Source organism: Pipistrellus hanaki (genome assembly GCF_964339955.1).
Source record: "Pipistrellus hanaki genome assembly, chromosome: 2".
Taxonomy (NCBI): Eukaryota; Metazoa; Chordata; class Mammalia; order Chiroptera; family Vespertilionidae; genus Pipistrellus; species Pipistrellus hanaki.
Genome location: NC_140504.1, coordinates 179,057,805 through 179,080,779, shown reverse-complemented (window position 1 = coordinate 179,080,779; position 22,975 = coordinate 179,057,805). Strand labels below are relative to the sequence as shown.

The following is a 22,975-nucleotide window of genomic DNA, read 5'->3' as shown; positions in this document are numbered from 1 at the left end:
AATGAGGCCTGGTCAGCATGGCTCAGTGGTCGTCATCCCATGAACCAGGAGGTTATAGTTTGATTCCCTGTCAGGGCACATGCTGGGGTTGTGGGCTTGATCCCCAGGAGGGGGCATGCGGGAGGCAGCCAATTGATGATTCTCTCTCACCACTATGTTTCCATTTCTCTCTCCCTCTCTAAAATCAATTAAAAAAACAAAAACATTTTTTAAAAACCACAATGAAATATCTCCTTAAACATGTCAGAATGGCTATCATCAATAAATTAAAAAAATATCAAGTATTAGTGAGGATGTGGAGAAAAGGGAACCCTTGTGCACTGTTGGTGGAAATGCAGATCTGTGCAGCCACTATGGCAAATAGTATAGAGGTTCCTCAAAAAAATTAAAAATAGAACTGCCTTATGACCCAGTAATTCCACGTCTGGGCATTTATCCAAAGAAACCCAAAATACTAATTCAAAAGAATATGTGCACCCCTATCTTCATTGCAGCATTATTGCCAATAGCCAAGATACGAAAGCAACCCAAGTACCCATCAATAGACAACTGGATAAAAAAGCTACAGTATATATAGACAACCGAATAGTATTACTCGGCCATAAAAAAGAACAAAATCTTACCATTTGTGACAGCATGGATGGACCTAGAGAATATTATGCTATGTGAAGTAAGTCAGTCAGAGAAAAACAAATACCATATGACTTCACTTATATGTGGAATTTAGAGAACAGAATAAACAAATAAAATTGATAGAACAAACTGATGCACAGATAGAACAGATTGATGGTAGCCAGAAGGGAGGGGAATTGAGGGAAAGAGTAAAAAAGGCAAAGAGATTAAGAAGTACAAAATGGTAGTTACAAAACAGTCATGGGTATGTAAAGTATAGCATAGGGAATATAATCAAGAATCTGTTACTGAGAGCAAGATATTATAAAAAGCTCGTGGCCGGAATGCCAGAACGCAGAAACGACCAAACAACCGGTCACCAGGAGGTGCACTGATGGGTCCCGCAGTGGCGGTAGCAGCAGGAGGGACTCTGGGTCTCATAGGGGCAGCGCGGCGGGTGTGAGGTCCCGAGGCAGCAGTGGGAGGGACTCTGGGGTCTCGTGGCAGTGGCACAGTGGGTCTGGGATCCTGTGGCAGTGGCATGGCGTGGCGTGGTGGGCGGGGCTGTGAGCACAACAGGGCAGTGGGCAGGTGGGCGGGACACGTGCAGGTGGAGGGGTCTGCAAGTACAGTGAGGCACACTCGGGTGGGAGGGGCCACACCCTCTGGGCTTCTAGTATTATTATAATAACTAGGTATGGTGCCTGGTGGATACTTGAGATACCAGGGAATACTTTTGTAAAGTATATGGTTGTTTAACCACTATGCTATACATCAGAATCTAATACAAAATAATATTTAATGTAAAAATAAAAATAGCCCAGCTGGAGAAAACAAAATGGCGGCATAAACACCTGAAATTGCTGCCTTGCACAACCACTTCAAAACTACAACTAAAAGACAAACAGACATCATCCAGAACTACAGGAAGGCTGGATGAGTGGAAATTCAACAATTAGAAGGAAAGAGAAAAGCATACTGAGACTCAGAGAAGGTGTGGAAGTAAAGTACGAAGCTGGGCCTCATCTGGGCAGAAGGTGGGGTGGGAACCAGGTGGAGGGGAGCTATGGGGGGGAAAAAGAGGAACAACTGAAATAATATGAACAATAAAGATTTTTTTTTTTTTTTTTTAAATAGCCCAGCTGGCATGGCTCAGCAGGTGAGCGTTGACCTATGAACCAGGATGTAATGCTTCGATTCCTGATCAGGGCACATGCCCAAGTTGCTGGCTCTATCCTCAGTATGAGGCATGCAGGAGGCAGCTGATTAATGATTCTCTCTCATCATTGATGTTTCTATCTCTCCCTCCCTGTCACTTCTTCTCTGAAATCAGTAAAAAATATTATAAAAATAAATAAAATAAAAAAAATATATATATATACTATAGTTAAAAATATATATTCTTATTTCATACAGATACCTTCAATTGAGAAGAATATAAAAGTTCATCTGTTTTCAAAATTAGCAATGAGAAATCTAAAGATAGATTCTATTTTTAAGGTTAAGAGGCAACATATTGCAATAGGAAGAATATGAACTTAGGAGTCATAAAGACTTTAATTCATTTAATATCTAATGGGGTATCCTTTGTCTTGAGCACTGAGATAGGTCCTGGGCATATAATTATGAAAAAGACATACTTCCCCTCAATAAAATTATATTTTGAGGCCTCAGGAAACAAGTAAACAGGTGATTTCACTTGCGTGGCATAGGTGCTAACTGTCATCTACCAGATTCTTTAAGGACATGTTACTTACTTCTTTTCCTTATTTATACACTGGCAATCACATACCTACCTCTTGGGATTCTGGTGAGGATTAAATGAACTTATGAAGCATTGGACATGTATTAGTGGTTCAATTAGTTCCAGCTTTCATTGTTAACCTTACAAAAAAAGTAATTTTTTTAAAAGGAAGTGGATAAGGAGGTCAGTCATAGTCATTTGATCTATGAAATGAGAACAAGGCCTGACTTTAAATTTCTCAGAGGAACTTTCTGTATGAGAAAGGCATAGACAACTTACCTATGTAAAATTCTAACTCAGTTATAACAAAGTCAATGTGCCTTAGAAGAAAGCAAAATTTAAAAGAAACGTATCCTCAAATAATAACAAAGTCTCTAGAAATTCTGTACTCTTTACCCCAAAGATTTCAAGTTTATAATCAATTAAATTTTGCTTTAGGAGCCCAGTTCTAAACCCAAAACTTTATTTATATAATCTGAACATATTTAAACAGAAAATAATTTTTATAAATTTCAGGAAGCTAAAGAGGTATAATTACCTGATAAAACAGAACTGTAAATTTTGACATGCATTCTTCACAACAAAACTCTTCTAACTTGCCCTCCAATCTGTTTTCTACCAAATTAGGGGATGTCTGGGAGCAATAACTGCACATCCTACAGTAGTTTCCCCATCGCTCTCCAAAGTCACGGGCAGAGAGGTATTTGCAAACTGAAAAAGGATGAAAGGAAGAAACATGAAATTTACATTAACATGAAGGAAGTAAAGTGAGTTTCTACAGTCTTAGATGCCCACATTGTTAATTTCTCAATACTGGACACAATTATTTGCCTCTAGGTTAAAGGATAATCTCTATATTCATAAAACAAACTTATATCACCTTTTACATATACTCTAAATATAAGGCCATCTATAATCAGAAACATCAGTTTCTTAAGCCAAGAAGCCATAATTGCTTAAGTACCTGCTTCACAAATGGGTGCAAGGAAAGATCTCTGAAGTTATAGGTAAACTTATGAAAAGATCTAATTACATTTCAGAATTTTTTATTTGCCGAGGTTATTGTAATATTTTAAAAGAGAGACTTTGGTGAAACCAGTTTGGTTCAGTGGATAAAAGCGTCGGCCTGCAGACTGAAGGGACCTAAGTTCCATTCTAGTCAAGGGCACATGTCCGGGTTGTGGGCTCGGTCCCCAGAGTGACGTATGCAGGAGGCAGCCGATCAATGATTCTCTCTCACCATTTTTCTATCTCTCCCTCCCTCTCCCTTCCTCTCTAAAATCAATTTTTAAAAAAATAAAAATAAAAAAATAAAAAAATAAAAAAAATAAAAAATTTTTAATGCTAAAGGGTCTTCTTAAAAAAAAAAAAAGATGAACAATAAAATGGTAATAAATACATATCAATCAACAATTTAATCTAAAAATCAAAATGAACGAGCAGAACATAAAAATAAAAAGATAGATTTTTAAATGAGTTAAATATAAATTCAATTAAAAAGCTTCAGCCGAAACCGGTTTGGTTCAGTGGATGGAGCATCGGCCTGTGGACTGAAAGGTCCCTGGTTCGATTCCGGTCAGGGGCATGTACCTTGGTTATGGGCACATCCCCAGGTGGGGGGGGTGCAGTAGGCAGTTGATCAATGTCTCTCTCCCATTGATGTTTCTAACTCTCTATCCTTCTCTCTTCCTCTCTGTAGAAAATCAATATATATATATATATATATATATATATATATATATATATATTAAAAAGCTTCAAATTGTATCTGATAAAACAAAAATTACTTGAAAATTGATTGTGGATAAATAGCCCAGCCCATAATGAATACTTCACAACCACATGATCTGTGGATAAAACTGAACTTTTCCCTTTACCTTCACTACAGAATGGCTTATCAACCCCTGAAAATCGTACAGTCTCCTTTATAATTTTCTGTAGTTTACAGTAGTCACACATTGCTATAACTTTATTTTTCTTTTTGTAGTCCTCGGAGCAAGTCTTGCCACAAAACACAAACATTTTACCCTGTAAAGAAAGAACAGTCAATAAAACCTAATTAAGCATTGCTTTAAGAAACATTTTTCCTTCTCATTTCAAAGCAAATTAAATGAATTCACAGATAAAGAGATAAAAATGCTTCCGGATAAGTTTAAATTCAATCTCTCTTATGATCTCTCTTTACCTTGTAGAAAAGAAGTTCTGGTTTTTTGGCAAACAGTTGGTAACAATGCTGACACTTGAGTTTAACAGCTGCTTGGATTGAAGCAATTTGCTGGAATTGTGCTGCAAGAGAAGGGAGACTGGCTGCAGCAGAGCCACTGCTGGTGCTGGGAGGAACCGCGGAGGTGCTGTTACCTCCTCTTGCTGACACTGTTGACCCAGAAGGTGGGCATATTTGGCCCTGAGACAGGGGCACTGCTGAAGAGTTTGTTCCTTTCGGCTTGTCAAATACATCCTGAATGAACACAAATAAGGCGAAGACTTTAACAATTAAGAAGTAACAAAAACTTGGTAAATTTCATTTTCTCATTTTAACAAATTTCTTTAAAATTTATAAAGCAGTACACAAAAAGAGTTTAAATGGCATACTTCCAGAATAGAAGAACCAAGAAATACAGGCTTTCCAGACAAAGAGTTCTAATATATATGACTCGAAAAATTAAAGAAGGCCTCTCATCACCAACCAGCCTCTTATGACTATTAAGAGCACAGTGATGCCAGATTGACATGGCTTAATGGTTGAGCACTGACCTATAAACCAGGAGATCACGGTTCGATTGCCGGTCAGGGCACAGGCCTGGGTTGCAGGTTTGATCCCCAGTAGGGGGTGTGCAGGAGGCAGCTGACCAATGATTGTCTATCATCATTGATGTTTCTCTCTCTCTTCCTCTCCCTTCCCCTCTGAAATCAATAAAAACATTTTTTAAAAATTAAAAAAAGAACAGAAAGAAAAGCACAGTGGCCGCCAGTGATGTCTTCTTTCTAATGCCAGGGCCAATGCATCAGGCATCTTCCCACCCTGCAAGATCTCTAAACTCTACTTTCTCTAAGAGTGAAGACAAAATGTGACAAGTGAAGGCTCACGAGTTCATGCCAAGGGTCATTATGCATCTGGCCCAGGATGAGAGGAAGGAATACATGAACACATCATCTTATCATGTATCCAAAATCATATCCTAGCTTCCATAGTTGAACAGAATTTTTTTCTTACGGAAATTTAATCTTTTATAAATATGGACCTTCATCAGTTAACATTTTGCCTTAGATCGATGCCTAATAGAATTGCAGGGGTAAAATACTATCTTAGCTCATACCTGGAAAGCCACAACACAACTGGAGCTGCAGAAGCTGTATATACTTCCATTGGACATAGCTAGGTGATACTGAGGGGTTGCCGAGGTTTTACAACTATGACACGAAACCTGGACACCTTGGTAACAAAAAATAAAAACCAATGAATAAGTTACACAGATGAACAAATAATCTAAAAAATGTATTAGAATAAAAACACAAATAATAATATACAAAATAAAAATCAAGAAACTTGCCGAAACCGGTTTGGCCTAATGGATAGAGTGTCGGCCTGCAGACTGAAAGGTCCCGGGTTCGATTCCGGTCAAGGGCATGTACCTTGGTTGCGGGCACATCCCCAGTGGGGGGTGTGCGAGAGGCAGCTGATCAATGACTCTCTCTCATCGATGTTTCTAACTCTCTATCTCTCTCCCTTCCTCTCTGTACAAAATCAATAAAATATATTTTTTTAAAAGAAACTTTATAATAACCTGTCAAGCTAACTACTACACACACACACACACACACACAAACACCTTAACTAAGGAAATCTATAAAAAAAAAAAAAAACTATGTTTATTTAAAAATCAGTTCTTTAAAACTAAACCAATATTGCGTCTTTATTTAACCATTCATCAAATTTAGTTTCCAACAAAAGAAAAGCAGTTGCATTCTTCTTTTTTTTTTTAAATATATATTTTATTGATTTTTTACAGAGAGGAAGGAAGAGAGATAGAGAGCTAGAAACGGCGATGAGAGAGAAACATCGACCAGTTGCCTCTTGCACACCCCCTACAGGGGATGTGCCCGCAACCAAGGTACATGCCCTTGACCGGAATCGAACCCGGGACCTTTCAGTCGGCAGACCGACGTTCTACCACTGAGCCAAACCGGTTTCGGCAGTTGCATTCTTTTTTAATAATTACTACTAGTAAGTCTATAAATTTATCAAATTTAAACATTACCTGAAGAAGTAACTGTCTTAACTCTGTAAGCAGATAAGCAATTAATAGAGCAGAAAAGCTCTGTTTTTCCTGAGTCATTGGTAGTCTCAATCATTTCAGCTGAGGGCCTCAATGATTTCCCCAAGGCATATGGAGGTGTATGGGCTGAATTCTGTTAAGAAAATACATTCTATTAAGAAATAACATTCAAAAAAAGAGAAAAGAAATAACATTCACACACCTAAGTATACAGTACATATATACATACTGTTTAAGAAAAAGAAAAGCTGCCTACAACCACTGCCTTTGGTTGAAATATTTGAGCATGACAATGAGGCCACACCAAGTTGGGATGTGGGAAAAGTAAGTTTTTTCAGATAATAATAAAATGTAAATTGAAGAAAATTAATAACTACCCAGATAGGTTAGCACCAACAAAACATATTAGAAGTAATGAAGATAGTCATAACATACTTTTCTCATCACAAATGATCAGAGAAGACCAGGTAATGCATGAACCAAAGGCTCATCTTCAATGCAGACTTATGAGAATCTACCACCTTTAAGGTTACTTAACTAGTTGATCCCACTGGGGAATCAAGCCCACTACCCAGGCATGTGCCCTTGTCTGAAATCGTACCTGGGACCCTTCAGTCTGCAGGCCGTATCCATTGAGCCAAACCAGCTAGGGCAGAAATGAAGTTTAATGTATATTAGGTCATTCTGCAGCACTGCCTGTTTTCAAGCTAAGTTTCATAGTAAACTCTGCCCAAAAGTTTGTCTATGTTTAAAGAAATAGCCCTAACTGGTTTGACTCAGTGGATAGAGTGTTGGCCTGCAGACTGAGGGTCCCAGGTTCGATTTTAATCAAAGGCATGTACCTTGGTTGCAGGCACATCCCCAGTAGGGAGTATGCAGGAGGCAGCTGATCGATGATTCTCTCGCATTGATGTTTCTAACTCTATAACCCTCTCCCTTCCTCTCTGTAAAAAAAAAAAAAAATCGATAAAATATATTTTAGAAAAATAAACAATTATAATATTAATGGCTACCATTTATGTAAGTTACCAATAGTATTACTTATTAAAGAATCAGAATCCATGATAACAATTTATATACACTCTATTATAGAATTCTTTAAACAACATAGTGAGATACTTTAAAAAATTAACAAAAAGTTTAAATTATCTTTAATTAGATTAACTTAATAAACAGAAAAGTAAGATATTAAACTTATTTCACTGACTCCAAAACCCAGGCTCCTAACCACTACCACTGTCACTGACACAATATAAGGTCTCTCAGTAAAAAATTATGTGGGGAAGTAAATGGTAAGAATGTATAAATTGTAGTTTCAAATTAAAAGAAGAACATCATTTATGTAGTAGACAGAGTAAGATTAACTTTTGACAACATTGCCTTATTAGAATACTTTAGTTGATTTTATATTTTTGAATAATGCATTCATTTGGTTACTGGTAATAAAAGTAAGAATGAAACTGGTTTGGACATCCTATATAATAAAACCCTAATATGCAAATTGACCGAACAGCGGAATGACTGGTAGAACAGCCAGTTACTATAATGCAGACTGACCACCAGAGGGCAGATGCTCAATGCAGGAGCTGCCCCCTGGTGGTCAGTGCACTCCCACAGGGGAAGCACCGCTCAGCCAGAAGCCAGGCTCATGGCTGGTGAGCGCAGTGGCAGGAGCCTCTCCTGCCTCTGCAGCAGAGCTAATGAGCAGCAAGCAGGCAGCCAGTAAGGAATGAGGGGTCCTGGACTGCGAGAGGGCACAGGCAGGGCTAAGGGGACCTCTCCCCTCCAGTGCATGAATTTCATGCACCAGGCCTCTAGTATATAAATAAAATGGATTCTATTCCTGTGACAGTAGTAACCAGACTGCCAAAAGCTGCAATTCCTAGAAAAGTAATACTTTTCATAGGATAAATGTCCATTACCAACTGCTTAGAGGAATTAAATAGAAATCAAAATTGCTAACTAAAAAAAAGTCTTAATTATTACTTAACATTCTTTTGTAAAAATTGAACTTTTTAAAGACCCCAAGTCATTCAGCAAGAATTAAATCGACACAAATTGATATACTTAGTAACCAAAAGAATGCATTATTCAAAAATATAAAATCAACTAAAGTATTCTAATAAGGCAATGTTGCCAAAATAATCATAATTTACACATTAAAAAATATTTTTTATTTTTTAAAATATATTTTATTGATTTTTTTACAGAGAAGAGAGAGGGATAGAGTTAGAAACATCGATGAGAGAGAATCATCCATCAGCTGCCTCTTGCACACCCATATTTTATTGATTTTTTTACAGAGAGGGAGAGAGGGATAGAGAGTTAGAAACATTGATGAGAGAAAATCGATCAGCTGCCTCTTGCACACCCACACTGGGGATGTGCCCACAACTAAGGTACGTGCCCCTGACCGGAATCGAACCCGGGATCCTTCAGTCCGCAGGCTGACGCTCTATCCACTGAGCCAAACCAGTCTCGGCTATATTTTACTTTTTGTTTTGTTTTTTGTTATTAATCTTCATTCTTTAAAAAAACGAAGAAGGAAGAAGGAAGAAGGAAGAAGGAAGAAGGAAGAAGAAGAAGAGGAAGAAGAAGAAGAAGAAGAAACAACCCTAGCTGGTTTGTCTCAGTAGATAGAGCATCACCCTACAAACCAAAGGGCCCCGGGTTTGTTTCCAATCAGGGGCACGTGCCTGTGTTGCGGGCTCAATCCCCAGTGGAGGATGTGCAGGAGGTAGACAATCAATGATTCTCTCTCATCATTGATGTTTCTCTCTCTCCCTCTCTGAAATCAATAAAAATAAAAAAAAATTTTAAGAATAATTTACTGATTTTTGGAGAGGAAGGGATAAGAGGGAAACATCGACGTGAGAGCGTAACATTGATCCACTGCTTCCTGCACACCCCTACTGGGGATTGAGCCTACAACCTGGGCATGTGTCATGACAGAGAATCAAACCAGCAATCTCATGATGCATGAGACAATGCCCAACCAACTGTGCCATACTGGCCAGAGCAAGAGTTCACTGTTTTCTTGTGCACTTCATCCCTGCACAGCCATCTCAGGAGGGGAGAGCCCAACTATAATATATGCAAGAGAATGATACTCATACCTGCTTATATGCTGTGACACTCGTTGAAGTAAAAACCTTCTGGGCCTGGGAAGAACCAGAACTACTATAGCAATAGCTCCCACAGTTCTCACAACATTTCATAGTGAGATTGTTGGTAGAATGAAATTTTGAAAAACAGGCATCACTACAAAGACCATGTACCACATTTTTATATTTAACTTCAAATCGAATCTAGGAGAAAAAACACACATAGGCATACAAAATAAGAGCCGGTTAAAAAAATATATATATATGATCTTTGAGCAGAATCCCAATAAAGGTAAAATGTAACTTACATCAGCATTCTTCTGGCACATACTGCACTTAGTTGAAATGTTATTGTTATATATGGTAACAACAGGTTTTTTCTTTAGTTCGTAAGAAGAAAGGCATGATTGGCTGCAGAAATCTTTGCTAGGAGAGGAATTTCCAAATTGGGCTGTGATCACATTCTTTGGATTTAAAATGTCTCTAAAAATAAATAACAAAGGCAAAATGAAATGTGTTCTTCAAAATTGTAATTTCTTCCTCTTTGTGAGCTAAAACAACTACATTTACTAAGGATAGCTATTATATAGTAGAAAATGGCTGATGCTGCATGAGGCATCTGGAAACTTGGGCTTAATGATTAGTTCTGTTACTATCAGCTAAGTAACAATGAATAAGACAATTACTATCTTAATTTCCTCATGTATAAAATGGAGTTCATAATACCAAATTTATAGATGTGTAAAAGAGAATTAAATTTAAAATATATCCAGGCAGATTCCCATGACAAAAAGAATGAGGCTTACAGCTCCAACTAAGTTTCTTCCACTGGAGCCAATAAAACAACTCCAGTCTATGAAACACTTGTCTTCTCACTAGCCAATAGCTGCCAAGAGTAAAAACATGAATGAGATAAAAAATACATTTACAAAAAATTAAATTAAATGCAAGATTCTGGAAATAGTGAACTACTGAAGATAAATATAATAATATTACCAGGGCCCAACCGGTGCTGCTCTGTGGTTGAGCATCAACCCATGAACCAAGAGACCACTGGTTCGATTCCCGGTCAGGGCACATGTCCAGGTTGTGGGTTCAATCCCCAGTAGGAGGAATACAGGAGGCAGCCGATTGATGATGTTTCTCACTCATCGATGTCTCTATCTCTCTATCCCTCTCTAAAAAAAAATAAATAAAAAACTCAGAAAAAAGTATGTTAAAAAATATTACCATGATATATAAAAATTAGCTATAACTGAAGAAAGCAAAGAAACAGATGACATAAGGATTACTATGGTTTGGTATCAGAGGACAGAACCAAGAATAAGATAAAAGAACACAAATAACTGAGTTGTTCTAGTATAAGAGTTCATCTGCAATAAGCACTGACAGTAAAAACAGAGGCTAAATATTGCCATTCTTCTGACAAGCATATAAACTGAAGGAAATAGTCATTAATCAGAAACACTAGTGCAGGCACAAAGTGGAAAAATAAAGGCAATAATATTATATATTATAATAATGTATATTGAATAATAACTATCTGTCAACATTATTCTTTACTCAAATTATATAATTTAATTGTTGCAAAAACACTATAATGTAAGTAGTATTATAATTGCCATTTGATAGATGAGGAGACTAAATCAAAAATGCCAAAGTCACATAGCTGGGAAGCAGTAAAACCAGAATACAAATCCCAGCAGTCAGATTCTACAGGACATGGAATTAATCATTCCACTATTCTGCCTTATACATCCTGTACACCTTTATTATACAGAACCGTTCCATGATAAATTATGAAAGAATAGCCCGGCCAGCATGGCTTGGTGCTTGAGCATTGACCTATGTATCAGAGGGTCACGGTTCGATTTCTGATCAGGACACATGCCCAGGTTGCAGGCTCGATCTCCAGTGTGGGATGTGCAGGAGGTGGCCAATCAATGATTCTCTCTCATTATTGATATTTCTATATCTCTCTCCCTCTCTTTTCCTCTCTGAAATCAATAAAATATATTTTTTTTAAAAAAGAAAGAACAATAGCAGTGTGATTAATTTTTTAAAACTCATCTACTATTAAAAATATTATACAACAGTAAGCCGAAACCGGTTTGGCTCAGTGGATAGAGCGTCGGCCTGTGGACTGAAAGGTCCTAGGTCCGATTCTGGTCAAGGGCACATGCTCAGGTTGCAGGCTTGATCCCCAGAGGGGGGCGATTCTCTCTCACCATTGATGTTTCTATCTCTCTCTCGTTTTCCTTTCCTCTCTGAAATCAATAAAAACATATTTTTTTAAAAAATACATGGAGCCAAAACCGGTTTGGTTCAGTGGATGGAGCGTCAGCCTGCGGACTGAAAGGTCCCAGGTTCTATTACGGTCAAGGGCATGTACCTTGGTTGTGGGCACATCCCTAGTAGGGGGTGTGCAAGAGGCAGCTGATCGATGATTCTCTCTCATTGATGTTTCTAACTCTCTATCCCTCTCTCTTCCTCTCTGTAAAAAATCAATAAAATATATATTTTTTTAAATACAACAGTGAGCCATAACCAGTTTGGCTCCGTGGACAGAGCATCAGCCTGCAGACTGAACGGTCCCAGGTTTGATTTTGGTCAAGGGCACATGCCCAGGTTGCAGGCTCAATCCCTAGTAGGGGGTATGCAGGTGGCAGCTGATCAATGATTCTCATCATTTATGTTTCTATCTCTCTCTCCCTCTCCCTTCCTCTCTGAAATCAATAAAAATATTTTTTCTTTAAAAAGATAAGATTGAATAGACTATCCAACCTAAGAGGAAAGGGGGTGGGGGGTGAAGGGGTAAGAGGTCAACCAAAGGACTTGTATGCATGCATATGAGTATAACCTATGGACACAGAGTAGGGGGGTGAGGGCAGGTGCTGGGGGGTGGGAGCGGCTAGGGAGAGATCAATGAGGGGAAAAGGAGACTCATGTCTTAAACAATAAAGAATTTAAATTTTTTTTAAAAAGAAAAAAAAATATCTAGACCAAGGTCGTACAGTTAATAAGTAATAGAGCCATGATCTAAAACCAAGCTCTTAACTTTTCTTGCTCTTAGAAACTACTGACAATACACTATAATTATATTACCAGAGAAATAGGCAAAACATGCCAAATTCTTCAAATATACTAAGGTAGAAGTTTTTTTGGGCCTGACTGGTTTGGCTCAGTGGATAGAGTGTCAGCCTGCAGACTCAAGGGTCCCAAGTTTGAATCTGGTCAAGGGCATGTACCTTGGTTGTGGGCACATCCCCAAGGGGTGGTGTGCAGAAGGCAGCTGATTGATGTTTCTCTCTCATCGATATTTCTAAGTTTCTCTCCCTCTCCCTTCCTCTTTGTAAAAAAATCAATAATATATATGTATATATATATTTTTAAAAAGTTTGTGACTTTCCTTTCTCTTTCTGAATCTATACATTATTTGAAGCAACAATGATTCCCAACAAAAGTTCACTAGGATTTTTTTTTAGAAATAAACACGTTATATTTGTGGCCACTAAAAGTTAATGAATTAAATAATTTTCACATACTATTTTAATGTGAATGCTATTACTTTATCTTATACTTCAGTAACATTCAAAATAAATAATTTTGAATGGCGGTTGTCTGATTACAGGATATATGAATGACCCTACAATTCCCACAAATTGCTCATTATTTCTTTCCATAGTAAAATTTAAATTGAAAGAGATTAAAAAACTGGCTTAGGCAATATTTTGAATACCAAATCATTTCTTTAATGTTACAAAAACGTTATAACTAAAAAGTTATTTCCAAAAAAATGAGCTAAAGAGATTTAAAGTAGCAAAAGCATGTTTGAAATAAACTATCTATATAAATAAAAGCTTAAGCGACTGTCATGACTGAGAGACCAGTCAGTGATGTGCACTGACCAGCAGGGGGCAGATGCTCAATGCAGGAGCTGCCCCAGATGGTCAGTGAGCTCCCACAGTGGGAGTGCTGCTCACAGCTGTCCAGTGCAGCCGCGGTGGCGGGAGCCTCTCCCACTCCATGGCAGTGCTACGGAGCAGTGGTAGCGACAGCAGGTGCAGGGGGGCCCAGATGAGCGGGAGTAGCGCGGCACCTGGCCCCAGCCACCTGCCCCTTCATGCACTGTTACATCCCCAAGGGGTCCCAGATTGCGAGAGGGCACAGGCCAGGCTGAGGGACCCCACTAGTGCACGAATCCATGCACCAAGCCTATAGGATGCACACTAAAAAAGGTACAAAGATGTAATAAAAATTTTATACTTTGAGCAGTTTGTGCAGGTCTTCTTGGGAGGAGGTGGTGGGCAGGCAGGTGAAGAATATCTGGTGATGCACCGTGTAGAGCAAAAGAGCTGAGTAGATCCTGTCTTGTGATATGCATTTTGCCCCTTACAAAGCATTTTTTTACAACCAGAGCAAACAGCCTGCAAAGCTATAGCTGGAACTGAAGGAAGCAATCTATTTGGGCCAGTTGATGCAAGAGGAAACTGAAAGCCTGGGGTCAACTGTTGGGCTATTAAAAACAAAAAACAAAAAGAAAAGTTTTAGTATCAATATGAACACATAACGTTCTCTATTTTTAGGACAATTCCTTCAGTCTTAAATCCCAATATAAAGGAGGCAGTAAGCACTCCAGGGGATTTCAAGCTTTCTAAACCCATGACCCATAGTAAAAACCACATTTTACATTATAACCCAGCACATATGTACATGCATGTATATGTGCAGGTGTGAATATAATTTAATGTGCAGGTGTGAATATAATTTAATAACTGACATAGTAGTTTCAGGAAATAATGTTTCTTTACTATATGTAGTATCTGATATATTAGTAATCTTATTCTATTCCACTTTTAAAATGCTGGTCAAGCCCGGCTGGTTTGGCTCAATGGCTGGACATTGACTCATGAACTAGGAAGTCATGGTTTGATTCCTGGTCAGGGCATATGCCCCGGTTTGAGCTCGATTCCCAGTGTGGGGCTGAAAGGGGCAGCCAAACAATGATTATCTCTCATCATTGGTGTTTCCATCTCTCTCTCCCACTCCCTTTCTCTCTGAAATCAATAATATATAGACCAGCTACTCAGAGTGAAAACACTGCTTTGTCAAGACCAGTTACTCAGTGTGAAAGCATTGCTTTGTCTTTAGGAAGAAAAAACTTATATGAGATGCTTTCCCAAATTCTACTCGTCAGAATACAATAAATATTCATTATAATTAACTTTTGCCATTTTGTTGCTTACCAAGAGGAATTCCACTAATTGAAAACACAGCATTAATTTTCAATTCACTTTGAGTTTTTGGATTTGGGGCATGTCCATACTCCTTAAAGGAGAAAAAAAAGAGAGAAATAAATATAGTTTTAGTATCTAAGTAAACTAGAAATACAAGAAAAACCTAATTCTGTCTATGCATCTTTTCTATATTCTAATTGTAATCACCTTCACAACTACCTCAAAAGTAAAAATTTACAAGTTATTAAAATAGAGTTAATCTTTACGAAAAGGATCTTTCAGAACTGGAAAATCTTTCATAATGGTTGTATCTACTTTTCAAAGGTAACCTTCATATACAGGAGTAATACACAGCTTTTCCCTGCTGAGCACTATTCTTCTCTTAGGTTGTGTTTATAAGGGAACAATAAATTAAGTTAATCTGAATAATTTAGAGTTTGTAAAATTATAGTAATTTTAGCCAAGACATTTACATGCTGTCGTATCTGTTAGCAGAAAAGACACAAGAGTTTCTGCTCGTTATGTGTAAAATCATCACAGTCCAAATCAGATTTACCCTTAACATATTTTTAAACACTTAAAAATAAAATATTGAAATAAGCCAGTCAATGAAAAAGAAATACCACATGACCTCACTCACTTATGGATAATAAAGAACATTATAAACTGATGAACCAAAAGATAGATATATAATAGAGACAGTAAAACAACAAGCAGACTGTCAAATTACAGTGGGGAGGGTAGGGAGATCTGGGGGAGATAACAGATCAACCGAAGGACTTGTATACATGCATATAAGTACAACCAATGGACACAAAACTCTGGGGAGGGAGGGTATGTATGGGAGGTGGGATGGCCAATGTTAAAATGTGTACACAAATAATAATTTAATTTAAAAAATGTAAAAAAATAAAATAAAATATATTATGTGCATACATATGAGCCTAACCAGTGGTCAAGGACAACAGGGGGTGGGGGTATGCATGGGAAGGGGTGGGGGATAAGAATGGGGGATGAGGACAAATATGTGATACCTTAAAGAAATTTTTAAAATAAAAAGCTAAAAAAGTAAAAATAAAATAAAATATAATCATGAAACAAACATTTAAAAATACATATAACTTTTTTTTTTTTAATAAGTTTTTATTTTTCATATTATTACAAATGTTCCTTCCCCTCCCCCCCACCATTGCTCTGTTCCACCAGGTTCCCACCCCACCCTCTGCCCTTTCCCCTCTCCCCATTGTCCTCATCCATAGGTGCACAGTTTATGTTCAGTCTCTTCCCACGCCCCCCTCTCCCCTTTTCCCCAAGAATCGTCAGTTCACTCCCCTTCCATACCTCTGATTCTATTATATTCAACAGTTAATATTGTTCATCAGATTTTTTTAATTTCCTTGGTTTTTAGATTCACTTGTTGATAATTACGTATTTGTTGTTCATAATTTTTATCTTTGTTTACTTTCTCTTCTGAAAGAACCCCCTTCAGCAATTCATATAATTCTGGTTTGGTGGTGATGAACTCCTTTAGCTTTTTTTTATTAGTGAAGCTCTTTATCTGGCCTTCGATTCTGAGTGATAGCTTCGCTGGGTAGCTTATTTTTGGCTGTAGGTTCTTGCTATTCATCACCTTGAATATTTCTTGCCATTCCCTTCTGGCCTGCATGGTTTCTGTTGAGAAGTCAGCTGACAATCGTATAGGTGCTCCTTTATAAGTTACTACCTTCTTTGCTCTTGCTTCTTTTAATATTCTCTCTTTATCTTTTGCTCTTGGAATTTTAATAATGATGTGTCTCGGTGTGGTCCTCTTTGGATTCCTTTTGTTTGGAGTTCTGTGCACTTCCTGGACTTGTAAGTCAAATTCTTTCACCAGGTGGGGGAAGTTTTCTGTCACTATTTCTTTCAGTATGTTTTCGATATCTTGCTCTCTCTCATCTTCTGGAACCCCCATAATTCTGATGTTGGTTCGCTTGAAGTTGTCCCAGAGGTTTCTTACATTATCTTCAATTTTCTGGATTCTCTTGCCTTCTAGCTTCTGTGGAGGAGTGTCTTCTGGCTCTTTATGTTCCAAATCTTTGACTTGATTCTTGCGATCTTCCCTTCTGTTTTTAGGACTCTGTAGAATATTTTTTATTTCAGACAATGTATTCTTTATTTCTTGTTGTTCCCTTATCATTTCTTGATGGTCTCTTTTCATATCCTCATAGGCCTTATCCATCTTTTCTAGGAAATTCTTGAAAAACCTTATAAGCGTAGATTTGAACTCTATATCCAGACGCTTTTTGTCCTCCATTTCTTTCGTTTGTGATCTATTTTGTTGTCGCATTTCGCAGTTACAGATGGGACGGGGTTTCAGGGTGGAGCCTGCAGCTTTGGCTTCCGTCAGCTCCGCCCTATGCAGGTCCTTCAGTGCTCGCTGCCGGCGCCTCTGAGAGAAAGGTGCCCTCGGTTTTCGCCTGCTGCCAAACAGTCAATGCTCTCCCACAATGAGCCCGGTATTGGGGTTCAGTTCAGTTGGAAGTGGAGTTGGAGGTGGCGTTCACAGCAGTCTGGAGCCCCAGTCTCCTTCCCGTCAGGGCAATCCCGCGGCACAGCCAACCGTCCCTTCTCTGGGGGCAGTGTGCGCGCCTCCGGGACCTCCTTTCTCCGCTACCCCGGGGTTCCGACTTACAGCCCAGCTCCCTATGGCTGAGCCTGAGTCCCCGGGGTCTGGCCCAGAACTGGGGTTCAGAGCAGTCAGGGGCCCAGCACAGTCGGAGTTTTCTCTCCTTCCCGCTTGGGAACGCCCGCCAGGCACTCGGCCTCCCTCCTCTCCGGCTCCGTCCTCTCCGCGTGCGCCGCGTGTCTCCGTACCTTAGGCTTTTACAGCTCCTCCGTGCTTCCTTCTGGTTTTCTCCTTGCTTCTTGTTGTAGGATTTCCAGTCAGTCGACTTTCCTGTAGTTCTGGGTAATGTCCATTTTATATTTTAGTTGTATTTTATTAAAATTGTTGTGTGCGGCTGCGGCTAGTTGCCTACCCGAGCAGCCATCTTGGATTCTCCCTCCAGTACTCTAAAAATACATATAACTTATCTTTATAAAAGACTGTCTTTATTCTTTTTTTCTTTTTTTTTTCTTTTTTTTCAAAAAGAAAGAAAGGGAGAGGGAAGGAGAAAAAGATCAATGTGAGAGTGAAACATCCATCAGCTGCCTCATGCACAACCCCCTACTGGAGATGGAGCCACAATCTGGGCATGTGCCCTGAACAGGAATGGAATCAGCAACCTTTCAGGTGCACTGGACAACGCCCAACCAACACCCTTCCTTCTAACCTGTTCGCGTGCACACACACACACACACACACACACACACACACACACTCTTAACTGGAAGGATCATGTCCACTATGGACAGGGACCATATTTGTTTTTCCATGTCTATACACTCAACGGCCAGCACAGTCAACATAGCAAACAGAGGAGACTCTAGGTTCTGACAGGAGACAGAAACAGATGTGATGTTGGCTCAGACAAGTTATTTAATCTTCTTTAGTTTCAACTTTCTTATCTATATATTATCTAACCTGTAAGCCCATTATGGAGGATAAATGATTTAATATCAACAAAATTTGTAGCATGATGCCTTACAGTTAGGCAAAAGTTAAGCATGATAAAAATATTAGCTATCAGCCGGGACCGGTTTGGCTCAATGGATAGAGCGTCGGCTTGGGGACTGAAGGGTCCCGGGTTCGATTCCGGTCAAGGGCATGTACCTTGGTTGCGGGCAGGTCCCCAGTAGGGGTGTGCAAGAGGCAGCTGATCGATGACTCTCTCTCATCGATGTTTCTAACTCTCTATCTCTCTCCCTTCCTCTCTGTACAAAAACAATAAAATATATTAAAAATAAATAAATAAATAAATATTAGCTATCATTATTATTTTCACTAGAGGCCTGGTACACAAATTTGTGCTCACAAACCCTTCCCCCTGGTAGCCTTTCCTACTCAGCCTCTGCCTCTGCCCCCAACCAAAACTAGGTCAGATTCCCTATTTTATGCTTTTCTTTTGGAGAACTTGTCATAATTTACAATTATATATGTTATTTGACCAATTATTTGTGTAAAATCTGTCTCCCCTACTGACTTTGATGACTTCCTGGATCCCCTAGCATAGAATAGGCCATAATACTGAGAGAATAAATAAAAGCAAACTTCTATCAGATACGAAAGAATTTTTTTTTAAAAAGGTACTCCAGCCCTAACCAGTTTGGCTCAGTGGATAGAGGTCAACCTTTAGACTCAAGAGTCCCAGGTTCGATTCTGGTCAAGGGCATGTACCTTGGTTGTGGGCACATCCCCAGAAGGATGTTTCTCTCTCATCGATGTTTTTAACTCTCTATCCCTCCCCCTTTCTCTCTTTAAAAAATTAATAAAATATTGCCGAAACTGCCTTCTGCCTCCGCGGCTGCCATGGCTCCCATGAAAAAGCTCGTGGCGAAGGTGGGCAAAAAAAAGAAGCAGGTTCTGAAGTTTACGCTGGACTGCACCCACCCCGTAGAAGATGGAATCATGGATGCTGCCAACTTTGAGCAGTTTCTTCAGAAGAGAATCAAAGTGAACGGAAAAGCTGGGAATCTCGGCAGAGGGGGTGTAACCATTGAGAGAAGCAAGAGTAAGATCACTGTCTAAGGTGCCTTTTTCCAAAAGGTATTTGAAATAATCTCACCAAAAAATATCTGAAGAAGAATAACCTACGGGACTGGTTGCGCGTAGTTGCTAACAGCAGAGAGTTACGAATTGAGTTACTTCCAGATAAACCAGGATGAAGAGGAGGAGGAAGATGAGGATTAAAGCTCATTTATCTGGCAAATTTTGTATGAGTTCTTGAATAAAACTTGGGAAGCAAAAAAATAATAATTAAATAAATAAATTAATTAATTAAATTAAATATTGCTGAAACTGGTTTGGCTCAGTGGATAGAGCGTCAGCCTGCAGACTGAAGGGTCCCAGGTTCGATTTTGGTCAAGGGCATGTACATTGGTTGCAGACACATCCCCGGAAGGGGGCGTGCAAGATGCAGCTGATCAATGATTCTCTCTCATGGATATTTCTAACTATCTCTCTCCCTTCCTCTCTGTAAAAAATCAATAAAATATATTTTTTAAAATTAATAAATATATATATACACATATATATATACACACACACACACATATATATATACACACACACACACACACACATATATATATATATATATATATATATATATATATATATATATTTTAAAAGATACTCCAAGCACGGAAAAATTATAACATATACTACTTCCTTTTTACAAAATGAAATATCATACAGATACTAAGATCTTTTTTCTTCTTTTTTTAAATATATTTTATTGATTTTTTACAGAGAGGAAGGGAGAGAGATAGAGAGCCAGAAACATCGATGAGAGAGAAACATCGGACCAGCAGTCTCCTGCACACCAGAATTATTCCCTCCCCGCGCAGTCCCTCCGGCCACCGCCAGAAGCGCTCACCTCCGGGCCGCCCCTCGCCTGCCGGGCAGCCCCGGCCGGAGGAGCAGTGGTCGGACCCTAGAAACCCGCGCCGGGACCAGAATTATTCCCTCTCACTGGAATTCTTCCGCGCGACCCAGTGCAGTCCCAGTGCAGCCAACATACATGCCCTTGACCGGAATCGAACCCAGGACCTTTCAGTCCACAGACGGACGCTCTACCACTGAGCCAAACAGGTTTCAGCTAAGATCTTTTTTTCATTCAAAGAGCAGAAAAACTAATTTACTCATCCAATGAGGAAAAAAAATCAGTTTGGGTCATTTTAATGTATTATACAAGCTAGAAATTGCCTAACTAAAAATTTGAATTCACCAGATAGAAAAGAAGGAATTAAAAAAAATTTTTTTAAGTGAAATGAAATGCTTACTTGAACATTGTCAGGTTCCTCTTTAATTGTGTCCTGCTGTGGTGCCATTGCTTTGCCACATACACCATCCAAAGGTTCTTTCATCCCAATTATTTATATAAAGGAATTCTCCAGGGTAAACTAATATATTTCTTCTTGGTAGTAATAGATAGCTGGGCTCCTAAAACACAACATAAAGAATTGGTACTCAGGTTAATCTTTTTTTTTTTTTCTTTTCTTCGTTTTTATATTAAAAGTTTTGTGTTGAGCACAAGGCTTTAGATTTGAGCATTTGAAAAACTAACTTTTCTGGGGCCTGGTAACTCTATCCTCCCACCTCCCTAATATCTTTAAAGACAAGCACTCTGGTCTTTTATATTTTGAAAGTTGCAGAGGGAATCAGACCTGCAAACCAAGACATAGGAAGAAGTTACCAAGAGAAATGATTCCAATAGTTCCTAACTCCATGAGAATTAGTACTTGGAGATCCGCCTCGGCTTTTATTTCTGAAAGTGGGGCACCACTGAGCTCCCCTCCCCCACCTCTAACTCATCCTTCCCTGGAGGCCTCTACGAGGGCCCCACTCCTTGGACTGAGATGCTATCACTAGTGAATAGGTAGGTACTCCTTACTTAAAGGGGGACCCCCTGCGCTTTTCAAGGTCTCCATGGGTGCCATGCCTAGGAATGAGACCCTCTGAGCTCTGATTCCCCTTCCCCGTCCTGTAAACAAAAAATAATTCTATTAGCCATTCGGCGGACTTTCCTCCTCCTCCTTTTGGTAGATTTGGTAGCAAATGTAGTGAACAGGATGTAGGAAGCCTGAGGCAAAAGGTACCTCCACACAGCTGTCTTTATCCTGGGAGCCCAGCCAGGCTCGGAAGGGGCGCCGGGTTTAAAAGCCGGTGCTCAGGGAGAGGTGAGAACTTCGGGCTCCCGGCCACCATACGACCAATCGAGGAGCGCGCTTCTCTCCGTCGAGCATCGCCTTCGCCCCGAAACTCTAGTCCCCCACCAAGAGTTCCCACGCGCGTCACCGACTACAAACTCGGCACCGCCGAATGGGCGGGAGCGAACGCGTCCCGCGAAAGCGTGTCATTCCCCGCGGCGCAACCCGCGTCCGCGTCCGCCCGGCCCCGCCCCCGCCGGTTCCCGCCCCGTCACATGGTGTGACCCCTCCCCGCGCAGTCCCTCCGGCCACCGCCAGACGCGCTCACCTCCGGGCCGCCCCTCGCCTGCCGGGCAGCCCCGGCCGGAGGAGCAGTGGTCGGATCCTAGAAACCCGCGCCGGGACGAGAATTATGCCCTCTTACTGGAATTCTTCCGCGCGACCCAGTGCAGTCCCACGGGCCGGCTCGCGGACAGATGCTTTCCTCGTCGAGGCCCCGCCCCCCGTTTTCCCATCATGCTCTAGTCCCGAGCTTAGTGGCTCTTCCCAGCATTCCTCTTTCCTCAGGGATGGCTGCCTTCTTAAAGAGACCAAGACCCAATTGTGAAAAGGTAGAGGCAGGAACTGGGGAGGATGAGGTGGGGGGGTGTTAGGGGCGTTAGACGACTTCATAAGTGCTCTGCACCATTCTCTGACGCTCATTTCCAGAAAGGGCCTCCTAGGAGAACATCATAATAAAAAAATAGCTGGAATTTATTAAGCCAAGAGCCTGCTAAGCACTTGACATGCGTCATTCCTTAGTCTTCACCACAATCCAAGAAGAGGTACAAATTTTTTTTTATTTTTATTGATTTTTTTACAGAGAGGAAGGGAGAGGGATAGAGATTTAGAAACACCCATGAGAAAGAAACATTGATCAGCTGCCTCCTGCACACCCCCCACTGAGGATGTGCCCCCAACCAAGACCTTGACTGGAATCGAACCTGGGACCCTTCAGACCGAAGCTCTATCCACTGAGCCAAACCGGCCAGGGCCAAATTTTTATCTGGGAGATGTAAATGAAGAAATTAAGTTGTACAAAGTCAGGATTTGGTATTTTTTAATTCAACATTGTTTTGGAGATACATCTGTGATTTGTGATGTCTCGTTCATTCATTTGTACTGCTGTGTTAAATTCCATTTTAGAAATATGATGTAATTGAACCTCCTACT

General features: G+C 39.8%; 1 protein-coding gene and 1 pseudogene across 13 annotated transcripts in view; one reads left to right on the top strand and one right to left on the bottom strand.

Annotated features, from left to right (window-relative positions):
* Positions 1 to 22,268, bottom strand: part of ZMYM6 (zinc finger MYM-type containing 6) — a 38,158-nt gene extending 15,890 nt beyond the window's left edge. For 5 of the 12 annotated variants that reach the window (XM_084871975.1, XM_084871982.1, XM_084871984.1 and 2 more), the window contains exons 1-11: positions 21,713 to 22,031; positions 20,897 to 21,056; positions 14,984 to 15,065; positions 14,004 to 14,253; positions 10,046 to 10,220; positions 9,750 to 9,941; positions 6,616 to 6,766; positions 5,674 to 5,789; positions 4,542 to 4,814; positions 4,234 to 4,384; positions 2,895 to 3,067 (exon numbers count right to left, since the gene is read on the bottom strand). In XM_084871975.1, the coding sequence (XP_084728101.1) occupies positions 2,895 to 3,067; positions 4,234 to 4,384; positions 4,542 to 4,814; positions 5,674 to 5,789; positions 6,616 to 6,766; positions 9,750 to 9,941; positions 10,046 to 10,220; positions 14,004 to 14,253; positions 14,984 to 15,065; positions 20,897 to 20,980 (1,647 nt within the window). In that variant the 5' untranslated portion in view covers positions 20,981 to 21,056; positions 21,713 to 22,031. Of the gene's footprint in view, positions 1 to 2,894; positions 3,068 to 4,233; positions 4,385 to 4,541; positions 4,815 to 5,673; positions 5,790 to 6,615; positions 6,767 to 9,749; positions 9,942 to 10,045; positions 10,221 to 14,003; positions 14,254 to 14,983; positions 15,066 to 20,896; positions 21,057 to 21,507; positions 21,598 to 21,712; positions 22,032 to 22,091 lie in introns of those variants that run through there. The other 7 variants (XM_084871979.1, XM_084871986.1, XM_084871980.1 and 4 more) reach the window with 6 other exon arrangements.
* LOC311616454 (large ribosomal subunit protein eL22-like) lies at positions 19,409 to 19,856 on the top strand (annotated as a pseudogene). Its single transcript has one exon. The product of its transcript is annotated as a large ribosomal subunit protein eL22-like (transcript).
* Positions 22,269 to 22,975: the final 707 nt, after the last annotated feature.